The sequence below is a fragment of the Paramacrobiotus metropolitanus genome, unplaced genomic scaffold (genome assembly GCF_019649055.1).
Source record: "Paramacrobiotus metropolitanus isolate TYO unplaced genomic scaffold, Prichtersi_v1.0 Parri_scaffold0000044, whole genome shotgun sequence".
NCBI classification, from domain to species: Eukaryota; Metazoa; Tardigrada; class Eutardigrada; order Parachela; family Macrobiotidae; genus Paramacrobiotus; species Paramacrobiotus metropolitanus.
In genome coordinates, this window is record NW_026570264.1 from 939,815 (window position 1) to 966,181 (window position 26,367).

At 44.0% G+C, this 26,367-nt stretch overlaps 4 protein-coding genes across 5 annotated transcripts; 1 reads left to right on the forward strand and 3 right to left on the reverse strand.

Annotated features, from left to right (window-relative positions):
- Positions 1–402: 402 nt before the first annotated feature.
- LOC129591084 (uncharacterized protein F54H12.2-like) lies at positions 403–1,740 on the reverse strand. Its single transcript, XM_055486604.1, has one exon. It carries the CDS (start codon positions 1,738–1,740, stop codon positions 403–405), a length of 1,338 nt encoding a protein of 445 aa, XP_055342579.1.
- A 4,392-nt stretch (positions 1,741–6,132) lies between these two features.
- LOC129591085 (putative inhibitor of apoptosis) lies at positions 6,133–7,397 on the reverse strand. Its single transcript, XM_055486605.1, has 3 exons — positions 7,263–7,397; positions 6,272–7,012; positions 6,133–6,240 (listed from the first exon to the last, which is right to left on the reverse strand). The coding sequence occupies exons 2-3, from the start codon at positions 7,010–7,012 to the stop codon at positions 6,133–6,135; spliced, it is 849 nt and encodes a 282-aa protein (XP_055342580.1). The 5' UTR covers positions 7,263–7,397.
- Positions 6,954–8,413, forward strand: LOC129591157 (acidic leucine-rich nuclear phosphoprotein 32 family member A-like). Of its 2 annotated transcripts, XM_055486696.1 has the most exons (3): positions 6,954–7,277; positions 7,613–8,116; positions 8,177–8,413. In XM_055486696.1, exons 2-3 carry the CDS (start codon positions 7,627–7,629, stop codon positions 8,272–8,274), a joined length of 588 nt encoding a protein of 195 aa, XP_055342671.1. In that variant the 5' UTR covers positions 6,954–7,277; positions 7,613–7,626; the 3' UTR covers positions 8,275–8,413. The 2 variants fall into 2 exon arrangements, with proteins under 2 accessions (XP_055342671.1, XP_055342669.1); XM_055486694.1 differs by lacking the exon at positions 6,954–7,277 and having other exon boundaries at positions 7,356–8,116.
- Positions 8,414–12,580: 4,167 nt separating this feature from the next.
- On the reverse strand, positions 12,581–15,466 carry LOC129591095 (alpha-(1,3)-fucosyltransferase C-like). The gene is made up of 3 exons (XM_055486623.1): positions 14,990–15,466; positions 13,953–14,697; positions 12,581–13,498 (listed from the first exon to the last, which is right to left on the reverse strand). The coding sequence occupies exons 1-3, from the start codon at positions 15,069–15,071 to the stop codon at positions 13,048–13,050; spliced, it is 1,278 nt and encodes a 425-aa protein (XP_055342598.1). The 5' UTR covers positions 15,072–15,466; the 3' UTR covers positions 12,581–13,047.
- Positions 15,467–26,367: the final 10,901 nt, after the last annotated feature.

A 26,367-nucleotide genomic window follows, 5' to 3' on the forward strand; every position in this document is an offset into this window, starting at 1 on the left:
TTAGTCGGCTATCCGTAAACAAATGCACAATATTTGTGTATGATTCACCACCACAGCGTCGTAAAATAAAAAACAAACAGTACTGTCCACATACAGTACTGAATTCAGACTGAAACTGTTCATTTTGTAGAGTTATTTCATTGACAGCCGCCAGTGACGCGAAATGCTGAGAGTAGCGTTCCAAAGTTCTCCCGTATGAATCAAACATTTCCATTTTTCCAGCTTGTTCCTGGTACAGCGCGATCCAGTGCTCACCTTCCTGGTCGGCGGGGTCTGTATTTACCACACACGCTCCCGGGAAAGGTGCCAGAGTGGTTGGAACTTGATCACTCGCGTAGACCCCACGAAATACCGCTGTGGTCTGGGGATTCCCGTGGAGGGCCGAGGTAATTTCTTGTGTGTTCATGTTGTAAAGTCAGCAATTAACTGACGGTGCTGATTGATTTCAATGATGCTGTCATAGATCAGCATGCACACCATCATAATGGTACTTTTCAGTGGTTTACCAAAGGACACGGACACACTTAGGTTTCCCTGTTTGATTAGCGTCAGTGGTCCGCGTCCGGTATGTCCTGGAGTCAGGTCAAAACCGAAAATGGTATAGCCGTCGTTATACTGGGTCCGGTTAAACGGTAAGCCGCCTTGCAAGCTTGGACGATGTCCCAAAGTGTCCAACAGCCCGTCGTAGCACTCCAGAGACAACTTGCGGTCGAAATCGGCAGTGTACGGTTTCGTAGGGTAACTCTGACCGTCCACTTCGACGCTGATTTGTGTAATATTGAAGTGTTGAAAGTTGAAAGGATTTTTCTTTTGCGATCCGTGAAAGTCTTCGCTGTCCACAAAACCAATAAAGACGACTTTGGGAATTTGGCCAATCTGCAAATTGCTGACCACGGTGCTTTGGGTTCGCTGGGGAATGTCCGACACGCGCATAACCACGCGTTCGATATGGTATTTGACCGTTTTTTTCAGGAGTTCTCCGGCTACAGCGGTCAGAAAATCCGGAGACGGAATGTATCGGCGAACCGATAGACGTGCGTTACGGATAAACGGTTTGAATGTCTTGGTGGTATCCGTGTCCCATACACGTAAGGCAAACTCCGGTCGACTAACCACTAGGCGAATGTTGACGGGTACCCCGGTGCACAGTGGCTTGCTCTGGTCAAAAAGGTCCGAAAATAGTTTGCCGGAAAGCTGAACGTACTGTCCAGTATTAAATAACGCCGTTCGATTTTTTTCACCATTGTTCGCGGTTTCACTGTTGAAAGAACCCGGAGAGTCGTAATAGAAACCGGCGGATGTCAGTTGGCTTTGTTGAGCGTCAAGGGAGTGGGACAGCAAAGATTCCAGGTAGGCGCGGTACGGATAAAACGTGGCGGCATCCGAGATCAACCGGTTGGCCACCGTCACATGGCATGAAGAGAACATAGAGTGCAGAATGTTGTTGACCGGTCCCACACCATCTGCCGTTGTAATCAGTTCCCATTCCCCAGTGCTCTTACGGACTTTAATACCCACTTCAAGTTCCAGGATCATGTCCGCTAAACTGAGTAGTCCGGATGTGCTGGGTGGGATGAAAAAGTTGATGTCGCCGGCCGATCCGTTGTCCGTTAAGATGGTCGTGGGATTGAGCTTTTCGTGCTCAGTGCGCCACCTATCCGTTAGAGTAGCCGGTAATGCAAACAGCTGGTTCTCTAGTTGCATGGCCGGCTCCGAGTTTTCCATCATCAGCATGGCCATTTTCAGAAAAAATCGGGGATGCTGGTAGGAGGAATACGTTTAACTCGTACAACTTTACGTCGAATACGTCGTTTCTTGCGGATACCTTCGCCTTCTTGGGAAGCAAAACGTTTTCCAATGGCTGTTCCCGCACGCGAAGCTACCTCTTTAATAGCCCCGGTCGCCGCTTCTTGCAGGTGAGGGGTAGCCGCCTCCAGAGCGGCTTTGGCATGCGGTGCAGCCTTCCGTAGTATAGGCTGAGCAAAGGCTGATAGCTTGGCGAAAAGGCTCTTTAAAATTTGCGGGAACCCCGATCCGTTTTGTAGGGTTCCTCGATACCGGATCAGGGCGCTACCACCCGTCTGACTGACAAAGACGTTCTCGTATCGCCGGGGATCCGGCACGTACGCCACGAGAGGCATTCTAGTAGAGTCGTTGTGGTCGGAAATGCAGTTTCACCAGTGACTTTCCCGTTTGGAACTTGGCGTCGTCTCCCAGATCGTTGGCAATGGTCAGTTTTATCGTTTCGAAATGTTGGCGTAGTACTGGGACGTAATGCGGAATGTCGAATCTGGCCTCGACAATTTGATTGACTTCTCCTCTAATAGGTACGGAGCGTAAAAACTGCGCTGCAGTATCGCCAATCAAGCTGTAGTCGGCCACATCACTGTAGACAAACAGGCTTTGATTTCCCAGTAGGGTATTGACCGGTCGCTCCGAAATAAAGCTGGTAAGTTTTGGATTCGGAGGCTTGGCCAGAAATGACAGGTACTGGATACTGACATTCTTTGTTTCAAAAGGAAATGGACCGACCATACCATTACTGTTACTCTCCATCGGTACATCGGGTTTTAATACGCTACGTTCAAATCCCAGCATTTTTTGTAGGACTATCGACGATGGGGGAAAGACAACGGAAACCCGGTCATTGCCAATGTTTAGTCGGACCCGATGATTGGTGGCGGTCAGCAATTGAACGGTAAAGGCTCTGTCGGCAGTCAAAGCGCTCTTGTCAGGGTGCACCGTTTCGTCCACCATGTACGATCCAACTTTGGGTACCAATGAATTGATGGTCTTCAATAACAAATCGGCATCTTTATAATTTCCAGGAGGGATGGTAATCTCGTCGGTATGGACAACTTGGTCCGCCGACTCCAAAAAGTTTGCTTCGTCTTTCTTTAGTCTGAATTCTTTAACGATGTGCACTTCAATCTTCTGCTCCACGGGAAGAGTGAAAAAGGAATTGAGGTACTGTAGTTCAACCAAGGCCATTTCCCATTTTCCCTTCAGGGTAATGGGGTGTTTCAATTTGGTCGTCCAGTTTGAAGGAGTGTTGCTCGGGTCCGTCGCCACATCGCTCGGGAGCGTCACGTAGAATGGTGCTCCTTCGTACATGATGATGCCTTGATCCAGGAATCGTGCTCAGGTCCGTACCCTAACCACCGAACTAGTGCTCTGTCACCACGGCGTCTAATGATATGGTCGATAGTATATTCCTTCTGTTCCGGACGCGATACTTTGGAGAGCTCGTGTTCATAAAAGGTTCCTTGAATAGGTTGGTCTTGATAGTCCTTTAGTTGATATACCGGTACGATATGTGAAATGACTTTATTGATGTAGAATACTTCCTCCTTAAATCGATACGTATAGCCTTTTTCGACCTTGGTTTTATGCACGGCTATCCGGACGGCATCACCGACCTTAAATCGAGGTGGTCGAACTTCTCTGGTTGGATACAATTTATTGAATACCGCCAAGGAATTGTTCTGAGTGACATCTATCGGTCGCAATCCATGTGCTCGATGTTTGGAGTGGTTATACGAGTACACCAGATCTTGCAGTTTGTCAATGTAACGGGTCGAAACTCGCGCACGAAACAAGCGAAACATTCTTGTTTTGATGGTGCGAATGACGCGTTCAGCCATGGCGCATTTGATGTCTTCGTTTTCCGATGTGAAAAAGTGAATCTTCCTGTCCTTCAAGAAGGTCTTGACCGTTGCGTTAACGACTTCGCTGCCTTTATCGTACTGCAGCTTTTCCGGCTCACCCAATTCTTCAAAAGCCTTGGACAAGGCATTCTTGGTTTCGTTGGCCGTTTTAGACTTCATTGGTTGAATGCTTAGCTTTTTAGAGAAGCAGTCAATTACAAACAGCAAGTGTTTGTACCCATCATTTTCTTTGGAATATTTTGATAAATCAGCCAGATCAGCTTGGTACTGCTGACGAAGGTTGGTCACTACGATCCAGTTGCGTGCAAAGCGCCGTCGATTTTCCTTGGTCACAGTGTACGCATCGATCTCCTGCAGAATTTCTTGTGCTTTCCGTCTGTTGGCTCTGGTCTTTAAACTTCTTCGGAACCTTTCGATGCCTCCAAGACCGCCGGGATTTCGCGGGTCGAGATATCGTTTCATCAGCTTCTCCATTATCATTACAGCAAGTAGAAACGCAGCTGATCTTAAATACTCGGCATAGCCGTAACACGCTGGGTATTAGACCGGCCATTATGTTAAGGTGATCCACGGCAGTTTCGATTTTCCGGTTCCTTTCTGAATGGTGCGGAAACGCAGTTTTCTAACGTTGCCTTCGATTTCATCCGCTTTCCTTTTCTTTCCCCGCACTGGTCTCGAGATGGAGAACAACGGCCGTCGGGGGTATTTATGTGGCTTGGGTTGTTTGTCAGCCTCCTCGTTTTTTCGCTTGCGACCTTTTTGCGGTACGGTTGATGGAAACAAGCCGATTCGTGCTGTTTTTGCCAGGCGGATATCTTCAGGTTCACCAGGGAAAGAACGTTTCCGACCTTTTTCGGGCAGTGTTGCAGGAAAAAGGGCAACTCGAGCTTTTTTAATTGACCGCTCGTCTCCGGGTTCGCTCTGCTGGTGATTTCGTTTTGAACCTTTTGTGGGTGTTACCGCAGGAAACAATGCCCGTCGAGGCGCCTTTCGTGCGGTTTCTTCTTCAAACTCGTCTTGCAAGTTTCTTTTCCGTCCATTCATCGGTACATCCACCGGGACCGAGTACTTCTCGATCGGAGTTTGTCCCTCTTCTGCCGTTTTTTTCTTTTTTTGAAATGGTACGTTTTTCTGCTTCTCTGTGCTTAGTGGTGGGGGTTGGGACGACACATCCGTTGCTAGTTCCACTGGATTTTCATCTGGAATGGCTTTCTGTTTCAACGCCAGGAACCTTTCCAGTATACTGCTCAACTGGCTGGCTTTTTCGTACTCGCTTATATCGGTTCGGTGAAGCGTTGTAGCCACCAGGGCGTCTAGTGTTATTACGCTTTGTGCTTCCGGTGGTTCTTTATTAATCTGAAGCTGATGGTGCATACGGTTCTCCATTACTCTTCGCGGAACAATGAAGTATTCATCCATTTCCAATGAGAGACGTGAGAACACTTGCAATTACTGGTAATATGGCTCCGATGAAGCCTCCTTGTTGAATAATTTTTCGCTTCTCCTTGAGGGGATACCGTTGTAAAGCAATTAGCTTTAATGCTTTCCGGTGTCGTTTACACTTTTCAGCCTGTGCCGGTGTTAAGTCGACGGTGTTTTTCACAATATTGACAGCAACTTCTTCGAGGGCTTTCAACTGCGGTTTGGTGAGGTAGCTAACCAACACTTTCCGCTGTTTTGGTCTCAGCTGTTGCAGCGTAATAATGAATGGTGCTAAAGCTTTCACCCGTTCGGACATTTTGGTAAAGTATTGGTAGCGTTCCGGTTTAGATATATCCGCATTTGATCATTCGGTAGGACATGAGAACGTATCCTTAAATAGTCCGGGCAAGTAGGTCGTAGATCCAGTACAAGAGGTTGATACGGTTCCGCTGTGACTTTATTATACGCATCCACTAAATGTTTCAGTCCAGTCTGTCGTGCCAGCAGTGCGATCTGATTAACATCGCGGACGTTCTTAAATAGTATCAAGTACTGTGAATTCAACGTGATGTCCCGCATTGACTTTCCTTGCTTATAGAGATTCTGCAGCATCATGATGACTGAAACATTCTTGTGATGAATGCCGCGGGTGAACAAGTCAGAACATCGAACATCCTTGCACAAATCCGTGGCCAAATCATCAATAATAAGCAGTATATGGTCAACGCTATCGGCAGAGTGCAGCTCTGAAAACAGGTCATCCAGACCGTGCAAGAACTCGACTTGCGAAACCTCTTTTTGTAAGTCATCGAAACCTTTCTGCCACTGACCGTAGCAGTAGAGTATTCGTGTGGGTCGCCGATCAAAAACTAAAGCACTGTTTTTCAGGAGAGTGAATACAAATTGTGTTTTGCCCGACATTGTTGGCCCGCAAACACACATACCAAAAGGTACGCAAAAGCGTGGATACTCATTTATTACGCTAAACATTCTTTTTTATGTCATAAAGTACACAGAACATCGGAACAGCTTTAATAAACATTTATGCAAAGAAAAGCTTAACCTTTTCAAAAATTAGCTGGCGACAAACAGGACATTCTCGCAGTCTTTCCGAACAACCAGTACAACAAACGGCATGACCACACGGAAAAAACACATGCAAACCTTTTATCCAAACATACACTGCATTCCTTATCTACTTGAGAGTTACCATCCAGTCTCGCCACTGTGATGCGTTCCTTAATCCGGTTTGCCGCCTCCACCAAGTCTTTCAAGTCAAAATAGAGCCACGCGGTCTTATTACGGAGCAGAGCCTTGATCAAATACGTGTAATGGCATCCAAGTTCTACTGCATGGGCGGTTAAGAAGTCCCGTCGATCGGTTCGTGGACCAGTCACCCACTTTCTGTGGTCCATATCGTGAAACCTCTGAACATAATATACAAACTCCAGTCCTTGTTTTTCAATCAGAAATTCACATCGAGGCTCATGAATAGCATGTTCAATCCATGGGTCGTCGTCCGGGGTCCATTTTTCCAGTTTTCGACCACAGCAAAAACACTGCACTCGATCAGCAACCTCCATGAAATAGAAACCGGCCATTGCCAAGTCTCTTGGCCGCTGCTGGGCGTACACAGGCCACTCCGCAAAAGTGCCGAACCGATCACGGTAATTTACCATTGCCGGTATATAGACGTCACCGTCCGCTACCATTGCTGCATATGGGCACTCCGGATTATCGCGGCGGTGTTCGAAGATAGGCTTGTCTCCCATCGCCCAGTCAAAATGCACACAATTGCACGTGACACATTTAACTTCATCACCTTCTCCCGTGTAGATATAACCAGCTTCGGCCAAGGACAACGGAGAAATATATGCCAAAGGCCAGTTGCCAAAAGTTCGCAAGCGATCTTCAACATTCATCTACAATAAAAGTCTATTTAAGCGATGCAGTATCATATAAATTTACAAAAGCTGGCACCATGGCTAATTTACAGCATATGCTGTGCTATGCACGTAACTTGGAGCAAAAATGCGAGAAGGTGCTTCTGATTGTTCTCTACGTGGTATTTTTTATTGTTTTTGCTGTTTTCGTTATCGCCGAAGGAATTGAAAAAATTGTACAGAGTGACCACTGGAATAATACCTTACGTAACTCGACATCCTGACATACCTTTTCTGAGGAGAGGTAAGACCATCCAATACGAGTAAACACACTGTTGAAACATCCGTTAAACGCTACTGACACCTGCACCTCCACCAATCGATCTTTTATACATGTAACTGTTGTAATCGAAGGCGATTATAAGTAATGATCACTGTACACGGTGACCACAGTTATAAAACAAACAAACAGTATGATAACTGAACTCGGTTACAAGTATGATCACTTGCAAGAATTATTGTAACCGAGTACAGTGACAACTGCCGCTACATAAATGTGCAGCATTCAACAAGCCTTCAGTTGTGTTTTATTTTGCTACAAAAATAATCACATATTTTCTGAATCTGAAATGTCTGCAGTTTCTCGCTCGGTCATGGAAGCCGCTTTCCGTAATTTGTTTGGAAAGCTTAGTGCCAGTACGCCGGAAATGGTTTTCGATGGAAAACGCGTGCCTCCAGCAGTTCTTCCTCTGTTTGTGAAATTTCAAGGCTTAGAAAAGCTAAGCCTGATTGATTGCGACCTGTGGTCGTTGGAGGGCCTACCGCGTTTGCCATGCCTACGCATCCTCATGTTGGGAGACAACCATATTGATGACCTGAGCATCCTGCCTCAGAGCTGCCCCAATTTGGAGAAGCTTTCCATTGTCGGTAACAAAATCGGTCTCCGTGACGAATTAGAGCCACTGACACTTTTACCAAAGCTGCGGGCATTGGACGTTGAAGGCAACGAGTTGTGTGAAATTCGCGGACACGACCGCTGGTTGGCTGATAAGTTTCCGAACGTTACACGTTTTTTAATCACGGCTTATGATGTGGACAGCGAGGATGAGGAGAGTGACGAGGATATTTCTTGGTTTCTCAGCGGTGAGCCGACTGATTATTATTCTTAAATCTGCACGAGAGTAATGTATTGGTGGTTCAAAGGTGAAGCCATGGGAGATTCCGATGAGGACGGCTACAACGGAGACGATGATGATTCACACACGGACGCCCGGGTGCCTGAGGTTATCACGTTGGACTAGTTTTTCTCTGATGGCAGTTCTTTTTTTTTGTGTTTAGACAATGTTATTAACGCTTCAATAAAATAAGACATTTTAGGATTCCTGCTGTTTTTTTTTTAGATTTTTTTCAAACACGTGAATAAAGGCAGTACAGAACAAGCGTGCGGTTTTCTTTTCGTTTACGCATATACAGTAAACATCTCCACGCCATCTATTAATAGTACAGTACTTATTGTCAAACATGGCTCAAACACTACCGCTTCCATTCGGGAGCCCTTTCCCTTCGTACGTCGTACGGCTTCCTTTCAGGAGACGTATCTTCCAGCACTGTATACTGTTTCCATTCGCCGCCATTATTTGCCAATAACCCTTGCTGCATACTACTCTTACGTTATGTTTTTCTGCGTTGTGTTGGCCTAATGATGCCAGTTGCGAGTTATTTACTGTTATTACACATTTTTACGCAGGCGCTGCACGGTTGAAACGGGCAAGCCTAATATAACATATGGCAGACGTAGTCTGTCTATATATTATATTAGTATAGGATCCAACGTGTAACTGAAAGGTTACTGAAAGGTCAGGATGATTCTCTCTGTTCTGAGCTTTTGCGTCTGTCTATCCTCTAACGGGGAAAAGATGGAAAGTAAAGGACACTAAAGGTTAGCCTCAATCCTGCCTGTTCAGTTGCCGATTCTCTGTCGGATTCCCATTCGAAGAGATGCTGTACAATGTACTGGTACAGCATCTCTTCGAATGGGAATCCGACAGAGTACACTGTACATGACACTGTATCTTTGCGATACATGTACAGTGTACATGTATCGCAAAGCTGAACTATAGACTGTCGGTAATCACACAATCGTAGGGCAGCTGGCTTGCATTCGTATTGTAATACGACAGTATCAGTGGATGACTCCCCTCATTCTCCATTCTATGTATCGGCGCTCAGAAAAAAATCATCGAACTAGAACACTTAATTGCTCGTTTCCCAGGACAAGAATGCAGTGTCCAGGCTGAGCAGGAGAATATAAAATGAAAAGGAATGCAGGTCAAGGAAACTTATTGCTGTACATCAGAATAGTTCAGACATTCCCAAATTCTAGAAATTCCACGTTAGAATTGGACAACTCGTACACAGAGTCGCAGATAACGCATTGTTCCGATTTGACTAGCATCCATGAAATTCAAATTTTCATTACGCAAATAACAAATTCTCTTGCACGGCTGCAGTATTTTAGTTTTTTTCGCATTTATTCTTATCCAATCCACGCGCCTGCGTAAGGCTTCCGTAGGAAGCGTTCCGAAGGAGTTTGTTATTGCTATGTCTCCTAGCTATACTGTCCACTTCTGTGAAAGGGCACGGACCTGTATGTCTGCTCACAAACTATCTCAGCATAGATGACCGTGAATGCGTATTACGAGATATCCGAATACATACCGGTAATCTACGGTAATTTCATCAGAGATTACTGCAGCCATTGGAGGGTGAGGCCATACTAAGAGTACACATGCATAGGTATGTGAGCGCCGGTGCAGTGCCGGTGCTGGACAAACCAGTTGTCTCACTAAAAACGTTGTACATCCTAAGTTCTTACGTACTTTTACATCTTAAGTTCTTACGTAACTTTAAATGCCCTAAATATTATGTAGTAAGGTAAGGTATGTCAAAATAATGAAGATGAACGCACGCAAAAGTTACTGCCGGAGGAGTTGATGTTGATAATTAAGAAATGCCGTTAGTAGTGAAAATCTGATAATGCATACAAGTTTCTTAAGCGTGATCGACTCTCTACAACAGCACAATATTTGCTATCATGACGCCTATGCCAACCATTTACTTGTTCACAACCCTTGCAGCTACCTTGAGAAAACTCTGGCAGCCTGTGTCTGTGAAATTACAGGCAAGCTGTGGGTGTGGCTGTTTTCTATGGCAAAATATCATTAATAATGGGCAGCGACGAAAATACTCGTATCTTGTACAACGGCAACGTTGTTAACCTAATAATCTCCCACAGTTCACAAAACATCATTCACGCGTTATTTCCCGAGGGGTTATGGGACGGCTCACTGGAAACCCAGCGTGTGAAATAATAATAGGTCATTGTAAATAACACAATGTGGTACGAGGAAAGGCTTGCAGAGGCGAGTTTCATTAACCATTGAACGCCATGCAGAGGCGAGTTTCATTAAGCCAAACTCCTATCGGGACGACGGGAGTGTAGCGTGAAATTAGTTTTTCGCGTTACCGGCTCCATTCTCTATCAGAGTCCACAGTCATGGAATATGTTGGGTCCAAACGAATGTTCACCTTACATTCTATTTAGACGAAAATGTTTTCTCCTTCTAAATTTTATGGCTAGAAACAAAATGATGCCTCGCTGTGATGTATTTTGGAGAAACAAGCACTTCTTCGTTCGACCCCATTACCGATTAATTATGCGCATATTTATTTGATCGTCTTGCGCATTGTTTGCTGATTTTAATATCAAGTGTTAAGATTTTATAATCCAGGTTCCCAAATGCCTACCGCAGTCACTGCGGGAAAGTAACTCACAGCCTTAAAGTTTCAAACTGTGAATCGACAGACCGATTTCCACCTTTTAAGCCGTACTTTGCATTTAAACATCGACATGAATACATCGTTAAATTTCACAACAACAGAAACCAACACGACTTTCCTGACAAGCTGGTTTATCGTCATGATCCTGATCGCCTTCCTTACATCGCTATTAATAGTGCTCCTCATTATTGCCATACTGCACCGTCGCTTCAAACCATCGGAATCCCATATCCAGATCATCCATATGCTCCTCACTGACCTTGGCATTATGGCCGTTCTGAACCCGGCCGTATTTCTGCCCATTTATTTTCCCTCTCTTACTCTTTCTTCCACTAACTGTCGCAACGTTTACGTCGTCAACACCATCTTCTCCGGCAGCGGACACTGGGCAGCGTTTATGCTGTCAATTAACCGGCTTTTTGCCGTGGTTTTTCCGCATCACCATCCCGTTTTCAACCGACGCCGTGTGACCATAGCGACGATGTTGATTGGTTGGGTCATACTGCTGGCATGTTCCTTACCGATCGTGATGGACAGCGGCTGGGAAACAAACCCGGCTCCACCGTGGAATGTTTGCGCAATGCGTCCCACGACGCTGAAGAACTTGATAATCTTTCGTCTCCGCCCAATACTGAGCATTTATGTTCCGATTTCTGGGACTATCCTTTGTTATTTGATGATCTTATTGTCGCAGCTCTGGTTAAAGTCAACCGGACATGAATACCGGGACGCCGGGGAGCGAACGTTGCAGTGGAAGTTAGAACGCCGCATTTTAATTGGTCAAATGCTGATTGCGTCATCATTGTGGGATCTAACGTGCTATTTACCGCATATTATTCTTTCGACCTTGCATTACCATGTATATATCACGTATCCGCATCTACAGTTGTGGATGTGGGCGCTGTATTGTTGCGGCGATCTTGGAACACCGGTAAGTCTTTCTCCGAAAGAAGCGCTTGTTTTCGGGGTGTGCTTCTGATTTGATGTGCCGTATTATATACGCAGGTAATCTTCTTTCTGATTGGGAAACAATATCGAATTGGATTGAGAGGATTTTTCAGCCATTTTCTGCGCGGTTTTAAACCGATTGTTACGCCCGAATCATGGCCCGCAACGTGCACTACTCAGAGACGATAGAATCTGCCATAGCCCTGTACAGTATGCTGGTACAGTCCCTACAGAGGCGAAGTGTATATCGCAGATTCTGGACATTAAGTATTTAGTTACTCGATATTATCTGCAATGTAAACTTAATGTTTATTATTCCATGACTCCAATCTCTATATACGTTTCGGTAAAAACCTAATCTTTTAACTGTAAGTCCTTTTTAAAGTTGTTTTTGAGGAAAAACAATAACGTTTGCAATAAAATATCCTTGGTATGGCTTCCAAGTTAACCACTAATAGTACACGATAGGTGAGGCCGTCAGGGTGTGGAGGCCACATAAAACATTACGCGAACCGTAACAGGTATGCCGATCATACATACGTTATACGTATACCGAAATTATCGATTCCGAATATTTTGAACGCATTATCTTTGTTGGAATAGCATTACGGAGGGATTACATCTTTCCGGTTCGTTAACTTAATAAAGGCATGAGCCAACGAATTTCGAAAAATTAAATCTTGCAGTTAAGCAATTCACAAAATTCTCGAAGGCAGAAAGAGAACTGGCTGAAATACTTTGTATTCTAGCACGATTGTAGGCTGTTTTGCACCGGTGCACCGGTTTGGGCATCCAGTGCATGTTAGTTGGGCTTTTATTGTGGGGTTACCGGTGTACATTAACATATTAAGTACTGCCGTGAACCACTGAGAAAAAGCGAAGCGTGAGTTTGCCGGTGAAAACACGGCGTGTCAGTGGAGACTGTTCGGCACAACATTTTTCTGCACACACACAACGACAAGTAGGTAAAATCTCGGCAGACAAGAAGTACTCAGTCTTACAATCATGTATTATGGCTGCCACCTGTGCTACATCTTTGCTTCGCTGGTTGTACCCTTCATGTATGCACGACGATCTATGTCATTCTACCCGTACGCTAGCCTTAAAAACCAGGCGCTTCTAAAAAAGGCATTTGTATCGAAAAAGGTTTATGGTAGCCGCTTCCGCCCGGAAAACAGTGCGCCCCAGAGTAGCGTGCTTTAAACCCTAATGTTGACAAGCGACTGTAAAATATCCAGTCCAGGAGAGACCCATTTATTCCACGCCAGTGACGTCAAGGCGTGATCCTAAGGGTATCCCGTTGTTTCTGATTGCATGTGCTCCATGTGAGGAATCGCCGGGTTCTTAATCCACTTATCACTCTGCGTCTTCGGAGTGCGGCACCAGCCTAATTCCCTCCACCACCGTCCCAGATCCGTAATAGTCTTCCGCTGTGGCTTACGGGTGTTGAGAATCTGGCAGATTTTGCACCATGACAAGTTATCGGCTGTCAGATTGCCGGCCAGTCGTGACGTGGCTGGATTCATTCGCCAATGGAAGTATCGCCGGTATTCGCTGGGATTCTTATCCAGGAATGTTAAATAATCGGCAACAGCTTTGGGATTGGCAAAATCCAGAACGTTGATAAAGGAATTTTTGGGGAATATAGCCGAGTAGTTAGCGCCGCCGTAAACGACCGGCACCGCTCCGTAGTTAAAGGCGCGATGGATCTTTTCGGTCACATAATCCTTGCAGATACTAAAAGTTAAAATCAGAGTGAATAATTATTGTTCACGATACCAAAAAAACCGAAATATTCATGAATAAAGCCACAAATATACGTATTGCACTCTGTACGTCACTAAGACCCAGCTCCTAATGATTTCTAACTAAATTCTGAACGCCGCACAATATGTCGGCCTGGTTTTATAACAACATCTTTGAAATTTTTTAAAATATAACTTACATCTTTATTTAATTTACATATTGCAACTTACATATTTTCGAAGGTACATACCAAAACATTAAATTAACTTACTCATTCTTGAAATAATAGATTAAATTAATAATAAAATTATTACTAACAAAATTAATGCTTAAAAGGAAATACGAAAAGAAGAAAATAATCTGAAAATCATAAAGACCAATAAAATCTTGTTATTCCACTTATCTGTACATTATCTGTACACCGAGTTTTCTTCAAAATATTCACCTGTTTTCAAAGGCCAGGTAGAACTTATAAGTAGTAACAAATTGATCACATATTTCCGGCGTATCTGTGCTGCACTGCTTGGTTCCGCATTTGCCATAGACATCCACTTGGACATGCCTTCCCAGCTCCTTCGTATAAACATCCCGTCGACTGGGAATCAAGCCGCAATTGGAAACAAAAGTCACTGCGAATCCGGTCTTTTTGGCTAAGAGCTCATCCAGTTGTTGATCATTCAGCACACTCGGATGAAAATGCTGGAAATAAGAATCCGTGACGACATCCGAGTCCAGTCGATACGTAAACGTCAAATTGAAAAAATCACGCAGCCGATCAACATCGCCGATAGTGTGCACCGGTGATTCTAATCCGTAAAATAAATAGTACTGCTGCAACAGACGGTGTGGTGGAATATCTGCCCAATAGAAATCCCGGATGTGAAAGACAATCGCCGCGCTGTCGAGATACCGGCTGCGATCGCTTGTGACCAGACAGTTGGAATACGGACATCTTTCTATACCTGATTCGGCTTCTTGGTACAAACGCAAAGACGGTACGAAATCGTCCGCATAGAACTTGGTCCAAAATAAAATTACATGTTGGCGCCTGGGTTGGTTAAGAGCCCTTCTTCCAAGCCGTAAACGCATGTCGAATATTGGCAGGCTGCTCAGAACGTAAACATATAGCACTGCAATAAAACCGGCAAGGGAAATGGCTGATAGAATTCCCATCTTGAATGCCGCTGATCCTGTCGAAAAAATGCTTTCCGAATTATCAAGACGACAAGACCCTATACTTTATAAACGGGATTTGCATAGAATCATGATAGAGCCTGTCAAACTGGGACATAATTATACTCGCAATTTTAGATGTGAATCGTGTAATTATACTCGCAATCAGGCATTGCTTAGCACGTTCATAGAACAGCACGGTACGCGCACTGTCCTGAAGTCATCATAAAATTTCAAAGGCATCAGCCGTGATTTTGCCAGATAATATTTTGCATACCCTCATAACATTTTGAATGCACTTTTACTTACTTCGGTCAAAGTATTCAAAAAGTGAGCCGCATAATCTGCCGTAAGCCAGACGCCTTGGCAGCAGCGAGCTGGTGAGCTTCATAGTATAACTTCACAGAGTGTGACTGAGCAAAGAGGTGGTAGCTTACACAACGAAAGCGGGCAGCGGACACTAGATACTGGTGGTCATATGGCTCAGATAATATACGCGTATAATAACACACTCAGATGCACATCCACAATACTCTATATTTTCGGTGCGTCCATACTGTACGCAGTACGCTAGCGTTTTACGATCTACAGTATGATAATGTAGTCATATTATGTAGACCATTCTAAAGTAGTCATATAATTAGCATATTCCTATAAATTCATGGGTGATTATTAGAGCGCCACGCCGTCCATAATGCGATGGCCACAGTTCCGGTCAAATAAAAACGTGCGATGCATGCAGAAGGAACCATGTTCGTACAATAACAATATTACAGTACTGTAAACAAAAATAATCCTTTAATTAAGCAATATTAAAAGCTTTTCATCAAACAATCATGATCAGCAACAATTCTGTACTGCTGCGTAATCTGCGATGGTTGCTATGCGACAACACTTCTTTTGCAACTTTAATTTATGAAGTGACAGTGCTAACGCTTCCTTTCATCGCTGCTTTCCTTCATCTTCATTAGATTTTGCCTTACGTGTACGTAAAGATAACCCTGCCCCCGCAAGTTAGTACAGGGGAACCACTGTACAGCTCAAACACAGATGGAAAGTGCACTGACTAGTTTTTGTTAGTGAAATTCCCATTTTTCTTGAATTATTCCGAACTTTTTGCGCAAAAACAACACTGGTTGGTTGCTTGGTCTTTCTGCCAAGTCAGAAGGCCCTCCGATACAAGTATAGAAAAACAGGCGTTCCTCGCATTCACTATTGCTGCCTTGGCGCTTCAGTAGAAATAAATATAGCCGCTCTCCTTAAATTATTTTTAATGGTTGTTGTAATAAAGAGTACAAATACACTGGAAACAAACTTTTCGTTTGGGGAGAATCGGTGTCCTTATCGTGGGAAATCGAAACACAGATTAATAAAAGTAGTTCACAATATGTATTCACACTGTCCTTGTTGTGATTTAGTGCAAAAGCCGGAAGTAAGGAGGCTGGGTGACCGGAGACTAACTGAGGGGATGCGATCGCTAAAGTAGCGGTACTTGCTTTACCTGGCAAATTACAACGCTCTAGCGACATTAGGTTACACACCGGGCACATTATGAATTATATGAGTACTATGTTTTGCGTAACCGGAAGCCAAAGATTGGAAGCGGATGCATTTACGTAATCTTAGCAAGGGTGCAACGAATTCAACTCGGTCAAAGTCCACTACGGCTACATCAGATTTCAGATGAGTTAATAGGGGCGAATGCCTTAGCGCACTCTACTGCACTAATTCACTAATTACGCCGGCATCACGCTCCAAACGGCAGTTAGCTCATTAAAGTTCATTTTAAGAATCCTATCAAATACTGGAATGTCATCTGACTTAGTCATTTGCAACAAACGTTTGCAACACAATATTTTCTCTGTGTGTAATCTATTTTATAGTCGAAATAAATCTGTTTCTATCTACACTACGATAGCGCCTGAACACTAACCTAAAAAGACCCTGATAATTTTGTAGAAGTGCCTTTTGCCTGCACACCGAAATTTTTAATCAGCCGATCTATTAGTCTGCAGATTCGAGGGAAACAGAAAAATATCTTAAACTGCATTTGCTGCGAGAAAAAACGGATTTTCGAAGAGCGGAATTATTTGCATCAGCTGCGTTAAATACCGGGATGGCCCCATTAATTTTCGCTTTTTGGTTTCGCCTCTATTCTGGAAAACACCTGCAATTTTCAGCATAATTTTTGGGGAGAAAATTGTCGTTTCCATGGAGGTGCGCTAATACAACTATGAACAAAGCGATTAATAACAGTTCTTTTTCTCAACATGCCGCTGACGTATGCGCTGCGATGGCCAATCCATTGACCTGGTCATCGTATAGTATGGCAGTACTGATCATTTGTGCTTTAATTTTTGTCCTAAACGGAATGGTACTGTTAGTTTACATCGTCAACTTCCGCATAATCAGTCATTTTCACGTTTATGCCTTTGCGCTGCTCGGCGGCAATTTCCTTTATGCCTTGTGTTTTGGACCGCGGGAAGTGATGAACCGTATAATCGCTGTATGGTGCTGGGGTTCGAATTGGTGCACATTGCGCATTTATTCCGGAGGTGTGATTCAGATGTTCCAGTTTTTTATCCATACAACTGTCGCGCTGTGTCGCTGTTGCGCGGTGCTTATTCCGGTGCAGTATCGTGAACGCCACACGACATTTGTCGCCATGGTACTGTGTGGTCTGTGCTGGTTAATCGTTAATTTGTTTGTTGGACCGGCAGTGATTGTTGATGCCCTTCTGTTTCGGCAATCGGAAACCATAACACACTGCATGCTGAACTTCAAGGCGCCGCATCTAGAGATCTGGCTGTATCTTAATCAAGCGTCTCTTTTGCTACGCTGTTTATTGTGCTGGTGTAACGTAGGTTCTTACTAACTGTAACTCAAAGCTGGCTAGATGGTATAAGTCTTTATTGATCTAAGACTGACTAAAACTATCAACGATTTTTTAGTATTGAAAACATAGGACTTATATATGAGAACAGATGGACAAGACAACGTCCAGTTACACAACGTTATTGGCGTATAGTGAATAGAAGTTATGACATTCAAACGGATGCACTTCCGTGTTGCGTAATATGCCTTTGTTGGCCAGTGCGTTATACAGCAACGCACTGTGGCTCGAACGCCAACCGGCACTTATGCATTGTGTAACAACTCTGTTGGCCAGTGAGTTGTGTAACAACTCACTGTTACTGTTATGCCAACGACCAGTACATACGTTGTGCATGTACACATGATAAATCATGTTACACTCCCCTTCTAAAGAAAAAATAATTGAAAATTATTTATAAACTGGTCTTGTTTTTCTTTCACGTAAATTGTATCTTGGCTCATTGTTGTCCCTGTGTGGTGTTTTGGTGTTGCTTCCAATGTCTCTGTTCTCTGTTGTATGTTGTTCTTTTGGAGTCGTTTTAGCGAGTTGGATATTCTCCTCTTCATCTAACTTGTCGTACCACGGTTTCAGTTGGGAAACGTGGACAACGTCCTTCTTGCGTTTTCCGTTTATGTTCTCAATTTCGTAGTTAACGTTGTTCAACTGTCGGATTACGCGATACGGTCCGTGCCAATGTTTAAGCAGTTTGGTGGTAAGCCGAGTGTCGGCTGGGATAATTTGCCATCTTTGTTAACAAGCCGAGGTACGTTCCAGCGGTACACAAGGTCATTTGGTTCGTACTGCGCAGCTACTCTCCTCTCGTTATACGGTACTTGATTTCTTTCGTTTCCATCGATACATCGTAGTTTGGCTAGTTCCTGTGCATCTTTTATATACTCCGTAGTTTCTTTCACGTAATGGTCAAGGTCGTGAATGGCTTCCGGTTGGTTTAATGCTGTGTCGAGGGCAGATGTTGCTTGGCGTCCATGTAGGAGTTCGTATGGAGAGTATTTTGTAGTGGCGTTGACGGTTGTATTAATGCAGTGTGTTACGAAGGGCAAGTAGTTATCCCATTTGTTGTGGTCGTCGCAGTTTTCGACAGACATTCAGCAATAGTCTTGTTTGCTCGCTCTGTCATTCCATTACTTTGTGGATGATATGAAGTCGTAAACCGTTGTTTGCAGTTTAGAAGCTTCGTCAACTGTGACAAAAGATCATTGCAAAAATGTCTCCCTCGATCGGATACGATGTATTTTGGTACCCCATGACGTAGGATGATTTGCTCCATTATAAATTTAGCGGCGTTCTCTGCTGTGGCATTTCTTACGGCTTTTGTTTCTATCCACTTGGACAGGTGGTCGATTGCAACTATAACGTATTGGTTCCCCTTTGAGGATGTTGTATACGGGCCTTGATAGTCTATTCCGATGGTGTGCCAAGGTCCTTCCACGGGAAACGGTTGCATCAAACCTGATGGTTTGCCTGGTGGAGGCTTTTTAACATTACAGGAAATACATTGTTTAATATATGCAGATATGGAGTCCGTCATGCCGGGCCAGTAATATTTGTCGTGAAGTTGGTGATACATTTTCTCAGTTCCAAAATGTCCATTTGCGTCGTGTGCATTATGCAAAACTTCTCTCTGCATTGATCTTGGGATGACTAACAGGGTAACCATTTTATCGTTCCGGTATGCTATGCGATACAGTAAGTCAGCTGTCAACGTGAATCGTGTACGCCGGTATTTATAGGCTTCGATGTGCGTCGGGCCTTTAAGGATACTGGAAATTCGCCTGCAGAAGTTGTCTGTCTGTTGCTCTTGTTTTAGGTTGGAAGTCGTTATGTGAAATAACGGGTTGGCAAATTTCAGATTTTTAGGCGTGTTGGAATTGTCGAAAGGATATCTTGACATGCAATCGGCGACAACGTTCTCTTTTCCGGCTCTGTATCCGATATTAAAATTATACTGCCGTAACCTTAAAATCCAACGTGCGTGACGTCCTGTAAGATTCTTTGCGTTTATAAGTCCTCGCAGAGCATTGTGGTCCGTTATAACTTCAAAAGTTCTATTTGGATCGCCTATATATGGGCGAAACTTGTCGAGTGCCCACACTACTGCTAATAATTCCTGTTCCGTGGCGCTGTAGTTCCGTTCGGATTTTGATAAAGCTTTACTCGCGTAGGTGATGACCGTTTTCCTTCCGTCGTTTTCGACTTGGTGTAGAACAGCACCGAGTCCAACACCACTGGCGTCCGTCTCCACTATGTGCCGTAAATTCCGGTCGAAATGTGCCAGAATGGGTTTCGTTGTTAATGCTCGCTTCAATGTTTCAAAAGCTTTCTGCTGTGTTTCTGTCCACTGGAAAGGTGTGTCTTTGCAGGTCAGTTGATGTAAGGGTGCCGATATTGTAGCGAGGTTCGGGATAAACTTGCTATATCCGACCATCCCGATAAATCCTCGAAGTTGTTTCCTGGTTGTCGGGGCTTGGTAGTTTTGTATGGCTTCTACTCTTTTGGGATTGGGAAATATGCCGTCTGGATTGACAAGATGTCCCAAAATTCTACTTCACGGTGTCCAAAGTTGCACTTTGATGGTTTAAGTTTTAGTCCTGCTGCCGTTAATCTTTGTAAAACTGTTTCTAAATGCTCAAGGTGTTCCTGAAATGTCCGGCTATGGATGTTTATATCATCCAGGTAAATAACGATGTATTGGCCAATTAATCCGGTAAAAATTTTATTCATCATGCGCTGGAATGTCGCGGGGGCATTGGTAAGGCCAAAAGGCATCACCTCGAATTGGTATTGGTTTGTCGAAGTAAGGAAAGCTGTTTTCACCTTGGATGATTCTTCAATCGGAATTTGCAGGTATCCTTGAACTAGATCTAGACTAGTAAAATATTTACTACCTCTAAGCGATTCTAAGCAGTCATCGATCCTTGGAATCGGGTATTTATCTTTGACAGTAATTTTGTTGAGGTCCCGATAGTCCACACATATACGAATTTTATCTTTTTGTTGTATTGGAACTAAATTAGCTGCATACTGGGATTGGCAAGGTGATATTATTCCTAGGTGTATCCATTCATCTATTTGCTTATCAATTGCCTCACGTTCCCACTGAGAAAATCGTCTCAGGTGCCTTGATGTTGGTTCGTTATTACCGGTGTCGATGTAACACTTCGCACAATTTGCACGTCCCATTGGTGACTGCTTCGTTGGAAAAATCTCGCGGTATTTAAACAGTAATTTCAGGAGCATTTTCTTCTCTTCACCGGTGAGTTCCGGTCCTAGCTTGACCATATCTTCAATGTCGGCCATTGACAGCTGGTCCTCTATAAATTTTGATGAGTCCCCCAGGAGGTCTTTCGGGCTTAACTGCCCATTTTCTTCTGCGTACGCCTTCTCCTCCTCTTCTCTTTCTTTATCTCTCTCTTCTTCAATCTTTTCTCTTCTCTCTTCTTTCTTCTCTTCTCTCTCTACTTCTTTCTTCTCCGGAGACTTCTTTGTTAACATCATGCCTTCAGTGATTCCTAGGTTCTTCACTGATGAACAGTGCTGCTCCTCCCTCTCATCGCGCGTTTGATTGGGTGTTCGTACATCTCCAACCCTCCGACCAAATCGGCCAAACTTGGGCAAAGGTTGTGCTGAGGATGTCCGGTTGCGGAGTAGCGTATTCGTGGATGGTACTGGCATGGTGTTCTTTAAATCGGCCATTAGACGTGCCCTGGGATTGAAGACTTTATTTTGTTTGAAATCAATCACAAAGGGTGTTGACCGAAGATAGTCGGTCCCAAGCAGCATGGCATATGGGAACCCCTCTAGTATGGCTGCTTTCACCCATACTCTCTCTTTCATCAAATCTATGGGGACTCTGCATGATCCTGAAATGTTGAGTTTATCACCTGATGCGGACGTTGCGATGGTACCGTTCCATGGTTGTTTAGTCAAATTCTTTTTCTCAAAAAATTTCTGATTTATTATTGAAATTCCTGATCCGGTATCTACGATGGCTTCTATTGGCTCATTGTCAACTCGTACTTTGCAGGTTATTGCGCCGGATGTCGAATTTGTACAGACCAGTTGATTGTTTACCGTAGCAAAAAGAGCCTTATCTGCCACGGCCTTTAGTTTAACTCAGGTATTTCCAGTGTGTCGTCGTGTTCTTCGTAGCTGAAGTACGACGGTTGCCTGTTGTTATTATTACTGTCGCGGTTAGAATTTCCTCCCCTGGAAAAATTGTTCGGGTTTCTTCTGTAATTCTGGTCCGTATTTCGTCCCTGGCTTCTGCCTTCGCGAGCGACATGACCTTTTCTTCCACATTTATTGCATTTTGTCCAACAGTCCTTCTGCATATGACCTTTATTACCACAGCGGTGACATATTGCATCTGAACGAGTGTTGCGTCCGTTAAATCGGCTTTCGTTACGCCGGAAGTTGGGCTGGGATCCTCGTGTTATGTTTTCCACAATGTTGACTACTTGATCCAGGCGTTTAGACAAATCAGTTATTTCGCTGTTCCGTGTTTCCGTAAAGAAAACCTTTGCTTTTGAGTCATCAGCCTCTGATTCCCTTTGGGCCTTTTCCTTGTACTGCTCCTTAGTTGCCTCGGTCTTCAGCTTGTCCAGGAACTGGGCTACGGTTGTCGGTCGATTGGTGACAAAGTTCGATTTCATGCGTGTCGGGAGTTCACGAAATAATTCGTTCGCCTTTTCGTGCTCAGTGGCTGTAGGGTTGATGACATCAAACATTTTCAGGACTTTCGTGACGTATGATGGAGGATCCGACTTCGCTAAGTTCTGGTATTCTTCCTTCTTCAGGTCGTAGTCCAGGTCAGTAGGGCCAAAAATTTTAAGCAGGGCGTTCTTCGCGCTGATCCAGGTTACATGTTTGGTTTGCTCCGATTCCCACCATCTTAAGGCATTGTTGATGAAGCACAAGTTAAGATTCGTCAGTTTTGTCGCTTCCGTCCATCCATAAACTCGGGTAAAACTTTCGTAGCGTTCGGTAAACTCGCGTACATCTTCGTGTGACTCACCGCCAAATTTCGGGAAATCTTTAGGAGAAAGTTGCATTCCGGACGTTTGAAGAATGGTAGTAATGGGAGTTGATCCAGTTTGTTGCTGTTGTTGTTGCTGTTGTTGTTGCTGCTGTTGTTGTTGCTGCTGTTGTTGTTGCTGTTGTTGTTGCTGTTGTTGTTGTTTAAGTGAGGTCATTTCTTGAAGAAGTTGGTCGATCTTTCTTCCGTACACATTGTTTGTGTTGATTAATGACTGGAAGGCCCTATCCTTTGTTGCTATATACAATGCTTTAAGGTCAGCCTTGGACATCTTGAATGGAAAAGTTCCATTTTGGAGTTGGGATAGTGCGTCAGCTTCGTCAGTAACAGTGATCACGTTGTAAAGGTCAATTAGGATTGGGATGTCGTTTAGGCTAAACCGTCTGAGGATGTCGTGTTTTGAAATCAGTGGTTGTAGTCCTGTATGGATTGCTTGCACTTGGGTATCCTCAAATGTGATAGTGGTCATTGTTGCTGGATTTGGCGTTGATGTTGTGGAAAGGTCACTGTCTGTGTCTGTCGCTCTATTGTCAGTATTGCGTGTCTTACCTGCCTGGTTGGCAAGGCGCAGCTCGATGTCGGTTTGCTCAAAATTCTTATCCGGTATGTCGGTGTTACTACGAGTGTTCGGCATCAACTGATAAGAGGTCACAGAGTAATCCGTTCAGTACATATGGTGGACAAATATGGAAAGGTCAGGGTTATAGCAGAAACAGGAATCGGACTGAAATGTCAGATGTAGACAGCTGGATCGGAACCGATAGTTCACTTATGTTGTAAGCTGTATGGAACTATTATGTCAGTTTAGTACATAAAGGTCAAATGTAATCCATTGTAATCCATAAAGATCGGTAGATACAGTGGGATCAGTGTGGAAAGGTCAATGGAGGTTGATAGTAAACACTTTAAAGACCACTGGAGCCACCATTTGTAACGTAGGTTCTTACTAACTGTAACTCAAAGCTGGCTAGATGGTATAAGTCTTTATTGATCTAAGACTGACTAAAACTATCAACGATTTTTTAGTATTGAAAACATAGGACTTATATATGAGAACAGATGGACAAGACAACGTCCAGTTACACAACGTTACTGGCGTATAGTGAATAGAAGTTATGACATTCAAACGGATGCACTTCCGTGTTGCGTAATATGCCTTTGTTGGCCAGTGCGTTATACAGCAACGCACTGTGGCTCGAACGCCAACCGGCACTTATGCATTGTGTAACAACTCTGTTGGCCAGTGAGTTGTGTAACAACTCACTGTTACTGTTATGCCAACGACCAGTACATACGTTGTGCATGTACACATGATAAATCATGTTACACTGGCACAGTATCCGGTTGTTTCCTTTATTCACCGGATACGTTCGCGAACGCTACGGCAATTACACATCGCGAAAACGCAGTAAGTACCGGTACAACTGTGCCGTTCATACCGAACGGACGGCACTGCATCATGCAGTCTCAACATCAATCCACATTACAGAAAAGGAATTACTGCTATCAAAAGTCCATGTTATTATGGTTATCACCGAACTTCAACATGAGCATCTCCGTGTGTACTCGTAATTTCATTATTTAAAATTTATTTATAGCGCTTCTCCTCCTAGCGCGGTTATGTGCATCATAATTCTAATAGTTTATTATTTTTTAGCAAAAGCCTCGATTTTAAGTATTAACGAATTTTGTTTTCCTAATCTCCCAAGCTCATAGTTCTTCAAGATGTTTAGTAGCATTTGTCTTTGCATAACAGTGATTTCCTTTGTTATACAGTACATAATGCAAAAACGTGGAGAAAATTGTGACCTTTGCAGGTAATCACAAGCATTCTGTTGATGCACCCTCGCATTCATCGGTTACCCGGGAGACAAAGCCGGAAAACAGCGCTTTTCTGTTGTTAACGTTGCTGATCGGAAGCGTGTTAATCTGCTGGACACCGTCGGCTATCATCTTGCCGGTATTGACCACGACGGTGGACCCCATTGTCATGCCATGGATTTTTGCATTAAGTGAACTGCAAGCCATAGTGGATCCCATAATTTTTGTTTTGTCATTGCCGGACCTTCGTCAACGAATTTTTCAGCCAACTCGTTGATGAAACGTGAAAACCGTTGTCATTGCTCGCTATCACTGACAATCGTCCCTACTGCTCCACTACAAGAGCTGCTTTCTGGTGTCGCATCAATTACTTTAGCCGCTAGATAAGGTGGCTCCGCAGAGTTGGTGTACGGGGAAATAACACCTGCAAATGTGTGTACTGCTCGTATTAACAACTGCACAGGCAATATACACATTTGCAAGCGCTAATTTCCCGTACACCTAATCTGTGGAGCCACTTCATCTAGCGGCTACAGTAATCGGGTCCTAATAAAATGCTTTATAAATACTGTATAAATATTGATTTCAAAATTTATTTTCTGCTAACGCACTAATCAGGGTTCAACTGCGCTGACGTGTCAAATAATCTTCACCAAAATTATTTTGTTGTAATAATCGAGCACTTGTTTAGTCGTTCACAATGGCAAAAGAAGGAGTAAGCACTGGAGGCGAAAAATAGTAGTCCTCATAATTCTCATGGCTACAATCAGTCATGACTGCTTTAAAATTAAATTTTAGAGAGTAAAACGAAAACTACTGGTATACATTATCGTTGTCTGGCGGTTCTACTCGCGGCAAAGTGTCGAAAACTGCCGCCGGATTACCGCAAACAACTGCCATGCTGAAGTGCTTTTTCAATTTGTGTCCTCCCGCGCTGCTCTTCCGACACGTTTACAAGATACCAATTTCTTGTCGCGAACGAAATTTCATGTTGGCGACTTTTATTCTGCTGCTTGCGACAAATATAGGCGTACTGCTACAGTATATTATTTAACATACTGTAATATTATACCTACGTATCTGCAGACAGCTGCACCGCAAGAATAAAAGTCGCACCAGGTTCAGTTAAGTACTGAGAGCAACTTCCTAGAAATACGTATTTTGCTGAAGAATTATAATTTAGACAAAATAAAAATCCATCCACCAGTTCCCATGATCGCATGCATGACGTATCAGCCCTGCCGTGTGGCGCTAAGGCTAAAAAAATCACTGCCCTCCTGGCATTTGTTGCCGATTGAAATTCATTCTGCAGTTAATTAATCGATGGCGAACGTCGACTGCCTCCAGAGTTCCAGAAAACCGACTTATCACATTGGAAAAAAACTCTACGTTGATTCCGAAAACCGGAATAAATGCGTGCTGTGGAAGAGAACCGTTTAGGCTCCACAAAACCTGTCCACACTCCAGATTTCCTCTAATAAAATTAATATCAATTCATTCATCTCATATCATCGGGATTTACCATCCGATCGTCTTGCATTCACCCTGTGGTCATCATCACTTTCACTTCCGCATAGGAAGGAGGAAGATCCGATTCCCTCCTAAACGGGACTGCTGTATACGGTGGCGCATCGTTGATCGGCGTAGCAGGGCGTGGCAAAACAATCGCCGTTTCTGCAACAGTGCCGGCGTTGTTTGCTGCTTTCGGAACCCGACACCGTCGCAGGGTGACGGCGGCCCTCAGCAGGCATGTTCCTTCCACAGTAAAATTAACGCTGCCAATTGTGATTAATATGGCCGATCTATATTTGCCGCCCTGTATATCTCCATGGATAACGGCGCCCAGCGCCAAGAGGACGCCGAGGATCAGCCCGGATGTGTAGATTTTTAAAAATGTTAAACCGGGTGCTGGGTTGATGGACCGGGAAAGGATCG

Excerpts from the sequence above, each read along its gene's own strand:
- LOC129591095 (XM_055486623.1), bottom strand. The coding sequence starts at position 15,071 with ATGAAGCTCACCAGCTCGCTGCTGCCAAGGCGTCTGGCTTACGGCAGA. Across the intron at positions 14,698-14,989 it reads TTTTGAATACTTTGACCGAA|GATCAGCGGCATTCAAGATG; the intron begins GTAAGTAAAAGT and ends TTTTTTCGACAG. Across the intron at positions 13,499-13,952 it reads TACCTGGCCTTTGAAAACAG|TATCTGCAAGGATTATGTGA; the intron begins GTGAATATTTTG and ends TTTAACTTTTAG.
- LOC129591084 (XM_055486604.1), bottom strand. The coding sequence starts at position 1,740 with ATGGCCATGCTGATGATGGAAAACTCGGAGCCGGCCATGCAACTAGAG.
- LOC129591157 (XM_055486694.1), top strand. The coding sequence starts at position 7,528 with ATGTGCAGCATTCAACAAGCCTTCAGTTGTGTTTTATTTTGCTACAAA. Across the intron at positions 8,117-8,176 it reads TATTTCTTGGTTTCTCAGCG|GTGAAGCCATGGGAGATTCC; the intron begins GTGAGCCGACTG and ends GGTGGTTCAAAG.
- LOC129591085 (XM_055486605.1), bottom strand. The coding sequence starts at position 7,012 with ATGAATGTTGAAGATCGCTTGCGAACTTTTGGCAACTGGCCTTTGGCA. Across the intron at positions 6,241-6,271 it reads AAGTAGATAAGGAATGCAGT|TTTCCGTGTGGTCATGCCGT; the intron begins GTATGTTTGGAT and ends TTGCATGTGTTT.